This window comes from Populus alba, chromosome 15, assembly GCF_005239225.2.
Source record: "Populus alba chromosome 15, ASM523922v2, whole genome shotgun sequence".
NCBI classification, from domain to species: domain Eukaryota; kingdom Viridiplantae; phylum Streptophyta; class Magnoliopsida; order Malpighiales; family Salicaceae; genus Populus; species Populus alba.
Window position 1 is genome coordinate 11895845 of NC_133298.1, and position 18331 is coordinate 11914175.

At 35.7% G+C, this 18331-nt stretch overlaps 2 protein-coding genes across 5 annotated transcripts; one reads left to right on the plus strand and one right to left on the minus strand.

The window, feature by feature from the left end:
- Positions 1-1046: 1046 nt before the first annotated feature.
- LOC118033395 (inorganic pyrophosphatase TTM1) lies at positions 1047-14203 on the plus strand. Of its 4 annotated transcripts, none has more exons than XM_035038364.2 (12): positions 1049-1430; positions 1747-2094; positions 3706-3820; positions 4126-4321; positions 4465-4578; positions 4685-4858; positions 5848-6042; positions 11374-11496; positions 11563-11675; positions 12047-12167; positions 12587-12859; positions 13759-14203. In XM_035038364.2, exons 2-12 carry the CDS (start codon positions 1755-1757, stop codon positions 13981-13983), a joined length of 1989 nt encoding a protein of 662 aa, XP_034894255.1. In that variant the 5' UTR covers positions 1049-1430; positions 1747-1754; the 3' UTR covers positions 13984-14203. The 4 variants fall into 4 exon arrangements, 3 of the variants coding, with proteins under 3 accessions (XP_034894255.1, XP_034894254.1, XP_034894256.1); XM_035038363.2 differs by having other exon boundaries at positions 1050-1430; positions 12044-12167; XM_035038365.2 differs by having other exon boundaries at positions 1055-1430; positions 12044-12167; positions 13774-14203.
- A 902-nt stretch (positions 14204-15105) lies between these two features.
- LOC118033397 (protein MIS12 homolog) lies at positions 15106-18159 on the minus strand. The gene is made up of 7 exons (XM_035038371.2): positions 17822-18159; positions 17688-17745; positions 17487-17606; positions 16822-16914; positions 16583-16721; positions 15576-15713; positions 15106-15468 (listed from the first exon to the last, which is right to left on the minus strand). Exons 1-7 carry the CDS (start codon positions 17941-17943, stop codon positions 15407-15409), a joined length of 732 nt encoding a protein of 243 aa, XP_034894262.1. The 5' UTR covers positions 17944-18159; the 3' UTR covers positions 15106-15406.
- Between the last annotated feature and the right edge of the window lie 172 nt (positions 18160-18331).

Sequence of the window (18331 nt, forward strand, 5' to 3'; positions counted from 1 at the left end):
ACCATGAAGCCTAACAATCTTCTTGAAGTATAAATCAACAACATTGGTAGCATCAAGTGTTGATTTTTAGAATTGATTTTTATTTTTAGAATTTCATCATTTAATATTGATTGTTTGAAAATTGAGCTTTTTTATTTTTTATGGGGTCATCTCGAATCTCATGTTTAAAAGATTAACTTAGGTTGATATCGGTCTTTTTTTAAGACCCTTTATTTTTATAATGATTTTCTTTCTTAATTTTATTATTTAGCATTAAGCTTATTGACAATTAGGCTTTGTGATTTTCTTTATATTCCTCTATGTGGGGTTATTTTGGTCTTATAACCTAGATTGCGAGTTTGATAGTTTAACTTAGGTTGATTCGAGTTTTCGTTTTGGGTTGTTTTTTAAGATTGAATTTTTTTTCCCATTTCCCTCTTCAACATTTGGTTTGTTTGAGAATCAAGTTTCATATTTTTTCTTGTTTTGCCTTTTATTAGGTGATCTGTTTTACATGATTCAACTCATGGAGTTTGATGAGCTTGCCCGAGTTTGTTGGTATTTTTTTTTATTCTCTTCGCTAATTGATTTTTTTCTTCAATTTTATCATTTTATATTTGAATTGTTGGGAATTGAGTATCCTAGTTTTTCTCAATTTTCTTATTATGGGGTTGTCTTGACCTTACAACTCGAGTTGTAGGTTACTAACTCGAGTTAATTCATGTAGTTTTTTTTTTCTTGTTATTTTATTTTTAATTTTTTCTTTAAACTTCATTGTTTAGCGTTGAGTTCTTTGATAATAGAATTTCATGATTTACTTATGTTTTAGCAAGTGCTTTTTTTTTTTTTTTTCACATGTTCTCATGATAATTTTTTTTATAAAATAATTCGGATTAAATTTTTTACAATGAAAAAAACTTTAGTCTAATTGTTGCATGGCATAGACCATCTAGTAACACGCTGTAAAGGACAACATCCATGGAAAAGGAGGTAACTTGAGAGATAGAAAGAGAGAGAGAGAACAGGAGAGGGAGGTCCTCTTTTTTTTGTTTTTTTTTTTTTTTTTTTTACGTTAAACAAAAAGTTGGGAACTGAAAACGGTACGGTCCACTTGAAGAGAAAGAAAGGTGAAGAAGAAAAGAGAAGAGAAGACTATTTTTGTGGTCATGATATCAGCAGCAGGACGTTTTATGGTCCACGTCCTATCACTTTCTGGAACCCATCCTCCTAATGAATGAACTAACGATCTCTGTTAATCTCGTCCTTGTTGCCAGCCAATATAGAACAAGTCCACCCCATGACATTTCCTCCCACCTTCTCTTGTAATCACTCCACTCTTTAACCTAATAGTCCAGAAAAAAGAAGCCCAACAGCTTTCAAGTCCATGTTTATAGCTCTGAACATCCAATAATCAAGAAATAAAGAAAGAGAGAGACGAAAGCAATATAAAGGTATATACATATATATTGCTTTCAGTATTATTTTTACTGATTTTATGTTCACTGCTTACAATGTTTATTCCTTAGAGTTGTAGTTGAAGTTTGATTGCAAATTTAAGCGGATTGTTACCCTGTCAAATTTTTTTTTATTCAGCATGATCATGACCCTGAAAATGATTTCTCGTAAAGAAGAACGATTTTGCTAAATAAGGGAATTCGGGGTTGCTTCAGAAACTTCTTGTTGTTGATAATGATATTTCTCTGTAGAAATTAGGATGGATGGTAATTCGGTTAAATCTAAAGTACTGCAATGTTGTTTGTTCAACAGAGTAGTAAATGGCTCAAGATACTACTTCTCCGGGTGCTGATTCACCTAGGCGGCGTTCCGGTCTCTTGAGAGATCAGGTCCAAGCGGTTAAAAAGGACTCTGATCGCTATGAGATTGTTCCAATTGGAGAAACATTGTCGTTTGAGAAAGGTTTCTTTATAGTAATCCGTGCATGCCAGTTGCTGGCCCAAAAGAATGATGGATTAATATTAGTTGGAGTAGCAGGTCCTTCTGGCGCCGGAAAGACTGTATTCACTGAGAAGGTGCTCAACTTTATGCCCAGTATTGCTGTCATAACCATGGATAACTACAATGATTCAAGTCGAATCATTGATGGAAACTTTGATGGTAAAAATCATTTCTGTCCTAGAGCCTCATTTCAATAACTTCTTCTGGTGGCTCCGTCTATTTTCTCTAATTGAATTTTTAAGGGGGATAGAATGAGTGACTTCCGTTTTGATTACCGACATGCATGGCTGTGTTTGAAAATGTTGTTAGGTGACCACCTCTGCTTCTACGCAAAGATGGTTGCAAATGCTCATGTAATTTCAAACATGGTAAAAGGACTGAAAGAGGATAAACTCTTTGTAGAATTTCTCATTGTTAAAATGAGTAATGTCACAGTTCTTATGTGTGACCAATAGAGCTAGCATATGTCAGTTGCTGTAATGGATTGATGCCCTGGTAGATGAGTTCTTGGAGAGTCATTACTTGGCTTATACATAGCTGGTCCGATAGCCAAAGAAGCAGGATCATGCTTAGCAAAAAAGAAGAAATGTTGTAAAAAGGGGCTTGTAGAAGAGTCAAAGTTTTTGCTCTTGTAGATTTGGTTCTACCACCAAGCGATAGGGGATAGTGATTGGTATTGGCCGTGATTAAAATAAGAAAGAGAAAAGTACATGTATGGTTATTAGGACATGAGGAGCTCTAGAGGATAGTTGTTGAATCTAATATAAGATTGGCAAAGTTTAGAACCTTAAGCTCGAAGTACCAGGTGTTTCAAGTGAACATTTGGAGAGCTCAATGAAGAAGTAAATTGAGGTAATTCAGGTAACAGCATAAATGATCTTATATATAAATTCCAAATGGTGGTGGATGCATATTGTGGCAAATATGGAATGGCTTTGGCCATATGAGATCGTGGACAATTATGGAAATTAAATTGTAAGCTCTAGAAAAACTGGTTAGAAATTTAACTATGGTAATCTATTTATTGTGAATATGAAAATGCTCTTGAAATTGATTTCTGGTGATGTAGTTTGTGTGTTAACTCAGTTTTGAGTGTTTGTAACCAGAAATAAAAAATAGAACTTAATTTTCAGTGAAAAGTGCTGAAGCTGTTTCCCAAACTATTGCAGTCATGATTATGGCTCACAGTATCACCCCTATGTAACATGTGGTTTTGGCATTTAGGACTTCTGACAATAGTGAATTTTCTTAGAAGTTCGCAGCAAACTAAGTGCGTTGTCCTACAGTGCTTTCAAACAAGTGTCCTTCATTTATTCTCTGTTGCCTGACATCCTTTTACTTAAACATCTCAAGGCAGATATCATGCAAGATATCTTTGATGAAGATTTCTTGGTCTAGGTCTCCTGCACTTAGAGGAAGCGTCAATCTAGTTTGAGTTTAAGGTGTGGAAATATAGTTTAATCTCATTTAGCTGGTGGAAAATGTAATTTAAGCATCTTGTATCTATGACAATAAACTGCCGGTGCTCCAAACACACAATAGAAGGATTTAGTGGGTAGTCTATGAGGTGAGTATCCTGCCAATAATAAGGTTAATTTTGAGTTGTTCATGCAGTTCAAATTCTTATGGTCCTTGCAAATTGTAATGAGAAAATTATTTGTGCGTATTTTGTTCATCAGTTTAGGGCTGTTTTTAATCACTGATCCATCAACATAGTGATTAGAGAATGGGGATTCGCAGAATTCTAATGATTGTAATTTTTTGAAACAGACCCACGGTTGACGGATTATAATACACTTCTCGATAATATACATGGTTTAAAAGCAGGGAAACCCGTTCAGGTTCCCATATATGACTTCAAGACTAGCTCTCGCATAGGTTACAGGTTCTGGTTCTCTCTGGCCTATTTTTGAATATATGATTTTTTTTTTCCTGCATGACATGCTATCTCTACTTGTTTTACCAACACAAGGAGAGGAGCCCGAGGATGAAATGAATTATGATGCATTCATGAAGGCCCTCATTTTTTTTTGATTCGCCATCAAGAATGCTAGAACTGCTCATGGGACTTCTAGTTCATGCTTTCTTGCTATGTTCATGAGATCATCTTCTCTGTTTTTTCTAATCTTCGCCACTTTTTCAGAAATCTATTTGTTCCTAGTAATAATTTCTAAGCTATGCTTCTAACAGGACTGTAGAAGTCCCTAGCTCCCGCATTGTGATTATTGAAGGCATCTATGCCTTAAGCGAAAGACTGCGACCTTTGTTAGATCTTCGTGTGTCTGTCACTGGTGGTGTTCATTTTGACCTTGTCAAAAGGGTTTTGCGAGATATTCAACGTGCTGGCCAAGAGCCTGAAGAAATAATTCATCAAATCTCAGAAACGGTGATTTGCTGATCCAAGCTAGTATTCTTGTAGCCTATCTGTGTACATTTTATCAGGCATTTCCTAGATGTGTTTCCTATGATATCCAAATTCTTTAGATTTTATGGCAATTCCTCTGCACTTATTTATTGTTGGCTCAACAGGTTTATCCCATGTATAAGGCTTTTATTGAGCCAGATCTCCAAACTGCACACATTAAAATCATCAACAAGTTTAATCCTTTCTCGGGGTTTCAGAACCCAACTTACATTTTAAAGGTAAATCTCCGTGTACTTCTTCCTGCCAAATTTATAATGGTTTCTCATTTTAAGAGCCATGGTTACATTCTTGTTTCAACTCTATATCTACTTTCTTTTGCTGCAGTCAACAAGGTCGGTGACAGTTGAACAGATTAAGACCATTCTTTCTGAAGAATACAAGGAAACAAAGGAGGAAACATATGACATATATCTTCTACCACCCGGTGAAGATCCTGAAGCATGTCAATCGTATCTAAGAATGAGAAACAGGGATGGAAAATACAATCTCATGTTTGAGGTTTGGATGATTGCAGTTTAGCACCTTCTTAGACAAGTTTTGCAGTTGGAAATTATTATTATGAAATAGGTCTTTTTACCCCTTCTACACATACAATTAGGTGTCCTACTGCCCATAATTAATTAATTAATCGTGCAGGATATAAACTCCAATCATAGGTCTAGAATCAAGTAATTCTAGGGTATGATTTCAGATTTATACTGTCATTTTCAAAAAATTGACATTTTTCACTTCTAAGCTTTTGCTCTCTTTGCTTTTCTAGTAATGCCACACCTTATATACTTTGTTGACCATGCTGTTTTCTTGCTATTTCTTTACCCAGCCAGTGCTGATGTGTGAGCTGACCTTTTAGCCCGTGAAAAAAAAAAAATTCTGTTATGCTCTTTGAGACTATAGATCCTAGAATTTCTTTGGTCGTCCATCATACAATGTTTCTATAATTTAAGAGAGCTGATGCTTTTATTTGGAGTCGTGGAATCTTGTGGTATTTGTCATCCTTCTCTCTCTTGTTCTACGGACTCATATAGACATCATGAAAATAAGGTATACTCCTTTGACTCGGGCCATTCGTCTTAACAAATGTAATTTGAGAGAATATGGTGATGTCTTCCATAATATAACTTTTGCAAATAAAGGAAAATTAATAATCTTCATACAATCAATGATTAGGCGATTGGGTATGTTTTGACTGATATACATCAAGAAGAAAATGGAGAAACACTTTCACTTAGGAAGTAGTAATATGAAGAAAAAGTTTCAACAAATCTTAGACAGCCCATGTGGCTGTTTAAAAACTAAAATTAAATAACAAGTGCAGATACACCTCTGAAAAGAGATATACCTGTATATGATAGAAATGCTTTGCTTTTTATTTCTCAATTAAACTTGTTCACTTGCCTAATTTCATTATTAAGATTTTTGCTGAATAGTTTGGGGATACTAAGGGTGCTAAGAAGTTTGGGTTTCTAACCTTTATGCTTCTGTTTCAGGAATGGGTTACAGATAGTCCATTTATAATCTCACCCAGGATAACCTTTGAGGTTAGCGTACGTCTTCTTGGAGGGTTGATGGCATTGGGGTACACAATTGCAACCATCCTGAAAAGAAGCAGTCATATCTTCTGTGATGATAGGGTTTCCATCAAAACTGACTGGCTAGAACAACTTAATCGCCACTATGTTCAGGTACTACATGCTGTTCTCCTTTTATTGCAATTATGCATTCTGTTCTATATTTCCACTTTTTGACATGGATGAACACTCTGTCTGTTTGTGCTGTGATTCAATTATTAGCTTTTCTATAGTTGTTTTGCTTTCATGATCTTGCCTGCGTTTCAGTTAGGATCTCTGTTCTCAATAGTTTTCTGTTCTAATCTCTCCAACTTATCTCATAACTTGGCTTAACTATGCTTTTTTACATAATTCGCTCATTTGAGTTTCAACTTTCTAGCCAGTTGAAAATCCAAGCCAACTGCCGCTATTAAAATAGTTGTGTTGATCAACTGACCGCATTACCCCATCGCCTTACTATTACTAGGGTATTTATGTAATTGCTTACATACTCTATATGTGTCTTTATTGTGGGTCTAAACAGTAAGGACACCCAACACTTTTATCTCTTTCCTATTCTTTCATTTCTCTCTCTTCATCCTTTCTTCTTCCTCTTCTCCTCCTTCATTTTCAGTTATTTCAATCTAAGAAAACCAACGTGGTGGTATCAGAGCACTAAGAACACTAACAAAAGTCAACCTTATGCTGACATTAGTGATGACATCATGTTGATGTCAGATGATGTGCCTTTTCCTGTTTTTGAAATCTCTTTTACCCAGCAACAAAAGCCATATGGTTTCAACAAAAATGATGTCATTTACTTTGCTAACTTGTAGAGAGATTGCTTGATAGAAAGGTATCCACTTTTAAGGATTGTTTTGATCAAGATATTTGGCATTTTTGAAGATATGCTTTGTTACGGAGATAATTTAGGGATTTGATAAGTACTATTTTAGAGATGTTTACTTACCTTTTATAGCATTTAGGTGCTGGAAATCTGCCATTAATACTTACCTTGTATAGCATTTAGGTGCTGGAAATCTGCCATTAATTATGTAAAACTTCTCTTTATAATGAAGGGAAACCCTATGGAAAGGGTATTCAGACCAATTTTGTCATACTGAGTTTGTCTTGGTTTTTAAGGATTAGCAAAGTCAAGTAGTCTCTTGTAGAGTTGAGATTGATTTTGGTTCAATTGTACTAGTTTTAAACATGACAGAAGTAAGTTCAGGGGAACTCAAAAAATTATATTAGCAAGAGTAATGGAAGTCGAGTTAGAGCTTTTGGTGATAATCCCTCATTTCATATCAGTCCTGTTAAATTAGATGGAATCAATCTTGTTTGGTCGCATTCATGCCTATTATTTATCAAAGCCCAAGGGTTGTATGATTATATCACAGAAGAACAAGTAAGGCTAGCAACAACTGACCCATCACTTAATCGATGGTATTCGGAAAGCTCATTAGTTATGTCTTGGCACATTAACTCCATGGAGCCTTCTATTGCTTGTGGTTATCTACTCCTTGCTTCTGCGTCAAAAATGTAGAGTGTTGCTAGTCAGACATGCTCTTCACGTGGTAATGATACCTAAGTTTTTGAGCCATGTAATAAGATACATGAGACCAAGCAGGGTGGGATGATTGTAGCTTAATATTTTGCAGAACTCAACAGTTTATGGCAGAAGTTGAATTTCTATCAAGATTTTCAAGTTGATTGTCCAAATGATGCAGCTAAATTTCAGAAGTTAGTGGATAAAGAAAGAGTTTACGACTTCTTTGCTGGACTCAATATGGAGTATGATCAAATTAGGGTTTAGGTTCTTGGTAAGATAAGGATCATTTTCCTTCATTAAGACAAACATACTCATATGTTTAAAATAAAGAGAGTAGGAGGAATGTTATGTTACAACATGTAATTCCACATAGATCAACCATGATTGTCCATTTTCCCTGATGGGATAATAAAGGACAAACTCGATTTAGTGATCAAGGAATATCAAACAAAGAGCAATTGAAATGTGATTATTGTAGGCGTACTAGACACACTAGAGAAACCTATTGGAAACTTTATGGATGTTCTACTAGGGGACATGGAGGAGAAAGGGTTGGACCTATCTGATCACAAGCTCACATGTTAGTGGTGACTGAAATTACAGCTTCAGGTGGAGACTCAAATTCTTCCACTCTTTCTAAGGAGGATTAGACATTTGATGACCGAGCTTGAATCTCCCTTCAATTTCTCATCTAACTTTGCTCATACAAGTATAAATGTCACAGCTCTAAATAATTCCACTAGCTGATTCTAGTCCATGAGTTACAGATTCAGGAGCAAATGATCACGTGACTAGATCTTCCGAACATTTTTTATCTCATTATCTGATTCAGGAGCAAATAACTCCACTCTATGTTTTGTTTCCGAGAAAGGTTTAGTTTAATGCACTCTTACTTTTCTTGTCTTCATTTCTTCATGTTCCTTATTTTTCTAATAATTTGTTTTCTTTTAGTAAAATAACAAAAGATTTAAGTTGTAAAGTCTCATTCTTTTCAAATTAACTTGTGTTAAAGGACTTAGAAGACAAGGAAGGTGATTTGCTATGATAAAGTGGAAGATGACTTGTATCTATTGAATGTGGATTTTGTTAATCTGTTTGGGACAAGTATAGCTAGATATACTTTGAAATTTGATTCTTCAATGGTTGCTCAACAACAGTTATATCAGTGGGCATAATTGTTTAGGGCATTGTTCTTTTATATCCTTAAATACGATCTTTCCAACCATGTGCAAACACTATAATGTGAAAGAACTTATTATATGATGTATGTGAATTTGCAAAGCATACACGTGTTACATATTCATCTATTAATAAGAGAAGCATTGCGCCTTTGGCATTGATTATCTAGAGACATTTGCTCTTTTGGAGTTCCTCCTAATGTGTTTGGTTGTGTATGTTTTGTTTGAGATCATCGACAAACAGTTGGAAAATTAGAATCTAAAGCTCTAAAATGTGTATTTATTGGTTAATCTGCCACTCAAAAAGGTTATAAATGTTATCATCCTCCTTGCAGAAAAACATTTGTTAATATGAATGTGACATTTTATGAAAGTGAGGCCTATTTCACTGAGTCATCTCTTTGGGGGGAATGGTATAAAGGAATATCTGACTTTGTCCTTGTCTTCTTCATAGACTTCTAAATTTGATTTAGAAAATGGAAGTGAGGGGGGAGAAAAAAAGATAATTCTATAGATGAGGAGAAAGAGGTGGGGACTAGAAGTAAAGAAGGAGAAGAAAGATATAATATCTCAAAAGATGGGGAGAAGAAGATCTTGACTTACTCTCGGAGGAAGCCAATAGATAAAGCTATTTTGCATACTCGACCAAGTCAATAGCCAACCTTCGACACAATGTCACAATCTTCTCCTTTTGGTATACCTCCTATCACCATTTCTGAGTTTTTTGTTCATAGTTTTGATGCTGATGATCTTCCTTCAAAATTGTATTTGGTATCCCATATGTAATTTTATTTTTTATGACTCTTTTATCTTCTTTGTTTAGAGCCTTTGAATGTTCTTTGTTTTCTACTTTAGTTAGACATTCTTGGAAGGAAGCTTTAGGGGAACCAAATTGAAAAACATCTATAGTGGAGGAAATGAATGTGTTGGCAAAGAGTGACACATGGAAGCCTACCACTTTTCCTACTGAGAAGAAACATTAGGATGTAAGTAGGTTTTTGTTGTTAAACAAAAACTTGATGTGCTCAAAGCAAGACTGGTGTTAAAAGGCTTCACTCAAACCTTTGGCATTGATTATATGGAAACATTTGCTCCAATAGTAAAAATGATCACTATACGGGTCCTTTTATCTTATGCTGTTAATTTGGGTTGGGATTTACAACAATTAGATGTAAAGAGTGCCTTTTTTTGCATGGAGATTTGGAAGAAGAAGTTTACATGGAGGTACCCTTGGTTTTTCTTGCAAAAGGACAGAGAAAAGTTTGTAAATTGAAGAAAGCCTTTTATGGGTTAAAACAACCTCCACGAGCTTCATTTGATAAATTTAGCAAAATTGTTGTTAGTTTTGGGACAAACAAAGTAATGCAGATCACACTTGGTTCATTAAACATTGCAATGGTAAGACCATGACTCATTGTATATGTTTGATGATATTGTGGTGACAAGAAATGATTCTGAAGAAATCACCTTGTTGAAGGTTTATCTTGCCCAGAGGTTTGAGATTAAGGGAAAATTATGATAGTTCTTGAGAATTGAACTTGCTTGATCAAATAAGGGCTTCTTCATTTCTCAAAGAAAGTATATCCTTTATTTACTTACATACTTACAGAGACTGAAATGTTGTGCAAAACTATTGATTCTTTTATGGAAACCAGCCATCACCACAAAGGTTGTATAGGTGAGCTAAAGGACAGGGAGATATCAAAGATTAGTTGGGAGGTTGATTTCTCTCTCCCATACTTGTCCAAACATAGCTATTTAGTCAACGTGGTTAGTCAATTTATACATAATCCTCGCTCACCTCATCTAAATATTGAATATCACATTCTTAGATATTTGAAGTCAGCTCCTGAAAAAGGACTGTTATTTTCTAATCATGGTCATTTGATGATGGAAGTCCTTATTGAAGTTGACTAGACTAGATTTCCAAATGATAAAAAGTCTACATCTAGATATTATATTTTTATTGGTGGTAATCTAGTTTCATGGAGAAGCAAGAAACAAACAGCGGTGGCAAGGTCTAGTGCAGAGGCTGAATATAGGGCTATGACACATGGAGTCTGTGAATTGTTATAGCATAAAAATTTGATGGAGAAATTGAGAATAACAAGTGATAATCTTGTTTCTTTGTTTTGTGATAACAAAGTTGCCATTAATAATGCTCATAATTTAGTTGAACATGACAAGACAAAGCATATTGAGATTTATAAGTACTTTATCAAGAAGAAAATAAATGATGATGGGACAATTTGTATAACTTTTGTAAACTTTGAAATCAATTAGCTTATCTTTTTACTAAGGGTTTTTGTAGTAGGATGTTTCACTCAATTTCCTGCAAGATGGGCATCAAAGACATTTATGCACCATCTTGAGGGGGGTATTATCAAGGTATTTATGTAATTGCTTACATACTCTATAGTGTGTGTGGGTCTACACAATAAGACATATAACACGTCTATCTCTTTCCTCTTCTTTCATCTTTCTCTCTTTCTTTTCTCCTCCTTTCTCTATTTTCAGTTATTTCAATCTAAGATAACCAACACTTACTCATCACGTTTTCTTTGGCAATAAACTGATGTAGATTTTGTGCATGGGATAGACAATAACAACTCATTTGTTATGTTTCTTTAGAGATGGAGTTTTTACCTTTCTAGTATACAATCCATTATTATTATAGCTTGTTGGCTAAATTTTGCAAAGCTTGGATCTAATTAAATCCATGTTGTTCATGGGAAGGTGCAAGGTAAAGAGCGTTTGTATGTTAAATATGTTGCGGAGCAGCTAGGCTTGGATGGCTCATATGTTCCTCGCACATACATAGAACAGATTCAGCTAGAGAAGCTTGTGAATGATGTCATGGTATGATTCTTTCAGCTGAAAATATATTCCCGAGTTGCGCACAATCCTTATCTGATCAATCTGCAGGCATTGCCAGATGATTTGAAGACAAAGCTCAGCATCGATGATGATTTGGTTTCAAGCCCTAAAGAAGCCCTTTCCAGAGCTTCTGCAGACAGGAGAAATAAGTATCTGGGCCGGTATTCTCTAGTTCTAGCACATGGTTTGATTTATCTTCCCTCCTAAACAAGAAAGTTAAAGGAACAAAATAAATAAATAAACCAAAAAGAAAGATAGGAATATCAAATAGGTAGGTGTCTATTTGGGTATTAATCTTGTTCCTTGATCGGATGATTGCTTGAGAATGAAATATCACTCGACTTTCAATTGAACTGTACATGTTTGGAAATTCAACTGTTTATTTCACACACACTCTCACTCACAGAGTAATCAAGAGTCCTAATTTCAAAATTGTGGAAATGGAAGCCATATCTGCAATGCTTTTATTAGGCTAATACTGGCAATCTATGAAACTAACATGGTTCATCTGACAATACATAATGTGCAGCAGTTTGTCACTCTCATATTCAAATCAACGGGAGAAGAATCTGTCCAAGCTGACAAGACTTGCTGTTAATAATAGAAGATTTGATGGAAGAACTGTAGAGTCACCTGCTGCAGTTGCCAACCAGGTGAGTATATTCCTGGCATCAGAGGCATCTAGATAAAAGGCATTATAATGGTCTTTTTCCTCGGCATTCTCAGCAGTTATTCAGCTGTTGACATAATTGAGAAAATATCAGTGTTGAACTTTCTGTTATTCATTATCTAGAACATAGGAAGATGATTGTTTTAAGTTCTTGTCAAACTTCTTTTAGTTCTAGTTAATTGTTCTTCCTCTTATATGGGTTTGTTATGGTTCGTGGTAAAACAATTCTTGCCAGTCAGATCCAACTTGCTAGAGAATGCACTCTTGTTCCTTTTGATTTTTTCTGACTAGAATGGTTGCCTTTTCTCTCTCAAAGTTTTTCTGTTTTCATTACCTGCATCCCTTCTGAATGTAACTTTTATTTTTATTTTAATCATAATTTTATCTTCTGGAATGTTTCAGGGTGTCATTACTCAACTCTCTGAGCAAATTTCCACACTGAATGAGAGGATGGATGAATTTACATCTCGCATTGAGGAGCTCAATTCCAAGTTTTCCACCAGAAAAGTTTCAGCTAGCCAACAAAATTTGGCTTTGCAGGGCGAACCCTGCAATGGATCTGGACCAACTTCTCTATTTGTTACTGGCCTGGGAAATGGCTCGCTAACTGGATCGATACTGCCAAATTCTTCATCTTCTTCCCAGTTAACTAGGGAGTCTCCACTAATGGAAGAGGTACCACAACTTTATCTCTTAGAGTTTTTGGCTTGAAAAAGAGAGTAAAATCACGAGGTTAACCATAATATGGTGGGTGTGTGCAAGGCTAATTTCTACATGATATTCATGAATATGGAACAACCTTGTTCAATTGAACTACAGTAGATATTTCTCCGTCTTTTCTTTTGAGCAAAATATGCTACAATAGTAAGCTTTTTATGTTTTACTTTTGGGTTCAAGTTCTTGAAATTTGTTGAAACAACAAAGAACATAGGTGTAAAATTCTCACTTGTTAGAAATAGTGGAACAACTTAACAAAGTGACATTATTTCATTTGAACAGGATAGGTTAGAATAGTAAAGTTTTGTAAACTGTCTTAAACATAACAGAAAACGTGTAATTTTTTTGTTGGGAGTGGTGAGGAGAAACTATCCTTGTGTGCTCGGAAAACTACATCAAGGAAATAGTGAAGAGAAACAATCCTTGTGTGCTAGGACGACTAGTAGATGATTTATATGGATTTAACTGGATATAAATTATACCTTTTGGCAATTTTTGAGATTAAAACTCAATATGTTTTTGATTTTCTAATTACCATGTTAACAACACTCTTTGCTAAAGAAATTGATAGACTAAATTCCTTGGATTAGAGGTGTATTAAGCTTCTTTAGCTCTACCTCTTCATGCTTGAGAATTGGAATAGCAGTTGACATAATGGGGAGTAGGTTTATAAGGGTTTGATCTGTTTGGGATAATGTTGTTGAAGTGACTTACAATCGATCAGCTGTAGCGTGTTCGGAAATGGTGCGAGTCAACCTCAGCATTGCTTCCATCTGAATCTGTGCTTTGATTGCCACCATACATTTAACTCCCTGTTCTATTTTCCTTTGAAAACTGTTTTTATTTGATTGTTGAAGCCATGGCCTGAACAGGTTCTTCTAATTGCACGGGGACAGCGACAAATAATGCACCAATTAGATAATCTAACCAATCTTCTGCATGAACACCGGGGAGAGAGGTCTCGTGCAGATACTATAAACAGTACAGTCGACATTGATTCCATCACCTTCCCGCTTATTTTAGCTTTAGCAGTTGGGGGCTTAGGTGTGCTTCTGTTCAGCAGTATGACCCCCAGAAAATGATTTTTTAGGCAAAGCAGGTGTTATTCTCACCACATGTACTCTTTGTTCACTCCAGTTCTCACCTCTATATAATACTGTATAGGCTTCTTCTTGTTGACCATGTTGCCGGGAAAGAGTTCCTAAGGTCATGGCTCTCTACTATTTGTGCTCCTAAGGAGTGTTACAGTTCAGAAAGAAGTAATATTCATATTATTTGTGGGTGTTTGCGAATGCTCGATTATCTCTCATGTTTAGTTTTTATTTGGAACGATGCAAAAGGGGCTTGAAGCCTGCCATCTGAAATCGAGTTAATCAAATAATCTCCCCTCAAACAATTCCATTCCAAGTTAAGTAGCAGCACAAAAAATTGTCGTAGATTTGAAACGGGAAACCACAAGTGTTTTGCACTGATAACGACCACACAAAATCATACCACCCACTCCATCATTCCCTGTAATAAATCCCCCCCTCATTTGGAGATTGTGCCACAAAATCTTGTTCTCAAGGTGGCTTGAAAGAAATCAAGATCAACAAAGCCAGCTAAAACCCCTCTTCTTGTCTAAATATAAAAGAAGGATCATATGCTAATCACCGATTCCTTCAACCAGTAGCTAAAGAAACTGAAACAAGTAGAGGAAAGAACCACATAGTAAAGGAAATACAGAGTCTATTGGCCAGAAATACAGCTAAAACCCCTCTCCAGGACCCCTCCCAGTTTCCCTTTGCTTCTCCAGTTCCAACAAGCTTAAACTTACAGTCATTAATAATGGAACTCCAACTCCAAAAAAGCTACAATAAGAACAAAACGCAAAGAAAACAAAGTTAGAGGGCCAAGTTGCCTGTGCCTTCCTCCGCCTATTGATGATACTAATAATAGTAATACTATGGACGGAACATTCGGTCTGCACTCAAAATGGTTTAACTCTTGCACCCGAAGAGTTGCTTTCAGGGGCTGCTTCGATCAGAACAGAAGATATTTTCAAAATAAAGTATAAAGTTAAGGAAACTATCAGAGTAATTTTTCCTAATTGAGAAATCAAATAGTCGTTATCGATATATATTATAACGTCTAATTGAGAAATCAAATAGAAAAGGACGGGTAGATAGTTCACAAATCAGATCTCCCCAACTTGGGACGTTGGATTGTACGAATTAAAATCTTCATATCATTGAATTACTGACATACCACAAACTGGTTGGAACACGTTGTTGTAGTGGGGGTGGGGGCTTCGTTTAAGGCACTACAGCCTCTGGCTAAGACATTTCCACTACCAATTTACATTCAGAGACAAACACAAGGCCTCCTTGATCCCATTTTGTCCTAAGTTAATTAGAGCACATGGTAAGAGAAATAACTACAGGTTATTATTGAGGATCGGATCATGTTAGCATCACCGGTACACAGCACAGTTGCAAGACTGATTGACATCATATGAAGCTCAGATCACATATGCTTTAAATCAGCCATAAATTCTTGAATATCCTCTACTGTTGCGTTTGGGAGACCTAGAAAACAAAAGGAAGTATCAGGAAACGCAAACTTTTAATTCATAATGCAATCATATCAAGCTTGCCAGGCAGCAAACAAGAAAATGGTTGCCAGTTAATTTTACCCTTCCTGTAATTTGATGCCAATAAATCTCTGTTCGGATCATTAATCCTCTTTGCTCTAATGCATTCTAAGTTTTCCACCTTTCTGGTCCTCAGCTTCTCCATTTTTTCATGAAGTTCGGACATGGTTGACAACATATCTGTGAGAAGCAATTGTCAATAGCAAATTGCAGAACTAATAAAAATTACATAACAATTTGTCCTATGAGGAATTTCAGGGATATAAATAGCTAAATGAGCCAAGTTTAAAAATAATTATATGATCAACTAAGAGGTGTCATAAATCCTTGCATCCACATACAAAGTTCTTCATTAGTGGCTTTGAAGTTGCTGATAGCACAAGATAAATCACATTCACAAGGTCTAGCCTCCTAGCACGTTACAATACACTACAAGGGAAAGGGGGAAAGAAGAAAAAAGAGGCATTTATTCTAAAGAGCACTATATCAGGGAAAACTTCTTCACAAGCCAGAGTTGCAGAGCTGCATAAACTTTCAAGGATTTACAAGCAAAACCCTCTCAGCATAGCTCTGCAACCAATTCTGTGTTGGTTCCAAATACATTTTTGAAAGACTTAAAGCTGGTTAAACATAATTTACAGGAAAAAATAAAATCTAGGGAAAAATAAAACAGCAGTACTGAATATTCTAAAGACTCAAAAAGTTAGAAAGTGTGTGCATAGCACTAAACCTCCTAGAACATGAAGCACAGCTCATGATATTCGGAATATCAGTGTGCTATTTAAGGGCTTTGGTTTACGTAAAATGTTGGAAGCAACAGTGCCTTAGGCATACATGGCAGTGACACAGAAATGGGAAACAAAATTGACAACAGTGTTCTGTTTCAAAACAGTGGAGATTGTTGCCAACAATAATGACTGCTATGAGCAAACAAAACCACAAGTAACAGAAAACTGGAAAGGTCCACGTCAAACAAAAACTTGCTTTCTGAAAATGTCAAAGCATTGTAAACATGTAATCACCAACATATTTAAGGCTTCAACAGTTACCTTGATACATGTCTTGCGTAGAGGCTTGGTCATATAATAGCAGGGCCTCACTGACAAGTTCTGCACAATGATCACTTGAAGCGGATTGCCTTTCCAAGGCTTGGAGCTCATGATTCAGCTCAGAAGACTCCTTTCCTACCTGTAGAATATATTTTCATAACAAAAACAATCTAGAAAATAAACAGAACAGGAAACCACGCACGGATGGAAGTTTTTGCTCTACAACAAGTTTTTCTTACCATAGTAAGCCTGTTCCTCAAGATATCTAACTGTGCATCCAGATCAGGATCAGAAAGCAAATCTTGACACGTGAAAGTTTCAGCTGGCGACTCCTATAAACAACATTACAACAGATGTTAGATCCAACTAGATCACAAGGTAAACACGATTATCATTGCCCTAAACTAGAGAAAGAGATTACGACAAGGAAATACAAGAAGAAACACGGAAGCAGATCGTTAAAAAACTGATCAATAGCACATTCCATCTTTCACATTTACTGTGCTGAAAATATGCATCCCATTCCATGTAATTGTTCCTCATCATGTCCAGTTGATGAACATTCCCCTGTGCCCTTTAAGACTAGGCTAAATTCTATTCAGCCAATTAAGCTGTTGATCAAGTATCTATTTAACCGCGCCTTACCTGACATGAACGCCAAGTTTCAAGAGGTACAATGAATTGAAAGTGATGTAACAGAGATATAATAATATCCTTTGGAACTGACAAGTGTTGAAATGGGGTATGACTAGAAACCATGCAGCGCAATCCGATAAATGGAAAGTTGACACAACAGAAACTTAAAATCCATGAAAGGTTGGCGATCGTGGAAAGCGAAAAAAGAAACCAAGACAAATATCATGAAGAATGAAGAGCTGCAAGGATTGTTTAAGAGAGAACATACAGTTTGGGGTAAAGAGAAACCCTCAGGAACCGCAAAAACATGGTGAAGACAGTACTTCTCCCACATACCCAACCGCGTATCCAAGTCCGATTGTATCATATCGCGGATGTAAGCAATTCCCTTTTTTTTGAAATTCAAATGACATCAGGCTAATAATTAACCTCAGATCCAATAAATTAAGAGAGGAAAAAAAAAAAAAACCTCGCTGATGAATTGGGATCCACTAGTGCAGTCAGTTTTCAAAAGGGTTGATGCTTCCCTGTGGGGTGGCAAAAAAACAAGAATAATTAGTAACATTATTAGAGAAAAGAAAGAGAAACGGAAATGGTACTGACTGGTGGAAGAAATGGAAAGCGTCGTCCAGCAAATCGTCGACGGTGTTTAGGGTTTCGTTGATGAAAAGTTGGGGGTTCAGATTTAGGGATTCGAACACTGCCTCGCTTTCACTGCCTTCCATCTTTCTAATTCTATTTTTTTTTTAATAAAAAAAATCCCTTCTCCAGGATGACAACTATAAGTATCCTTACTCTGATACTCTCTCCATTTCCAGGACTTTTTCTATTTTTATTTTTATAGAAACTAGCTGAAGATGGGCAAAAAAAAACACTCGATTAATTTGAATACAGAAAGTGGAGGGGAAGCCGATGGAGCTTCATTCTCTTACTTTCATTTTACTTTTATCATTATAATCCGTTTGTTTCACGGGACGTAATTTTTTAAAAAAACATTATGACCTTTTCATGAACAATTAGTAACTTGTTTTTTGAAAAAAACTGTGCTAGAAGAAGTAAGGTGATTTTTTTCAGGTTGATTTAATTTTTATTAAAAATAAATAATTAAATTGA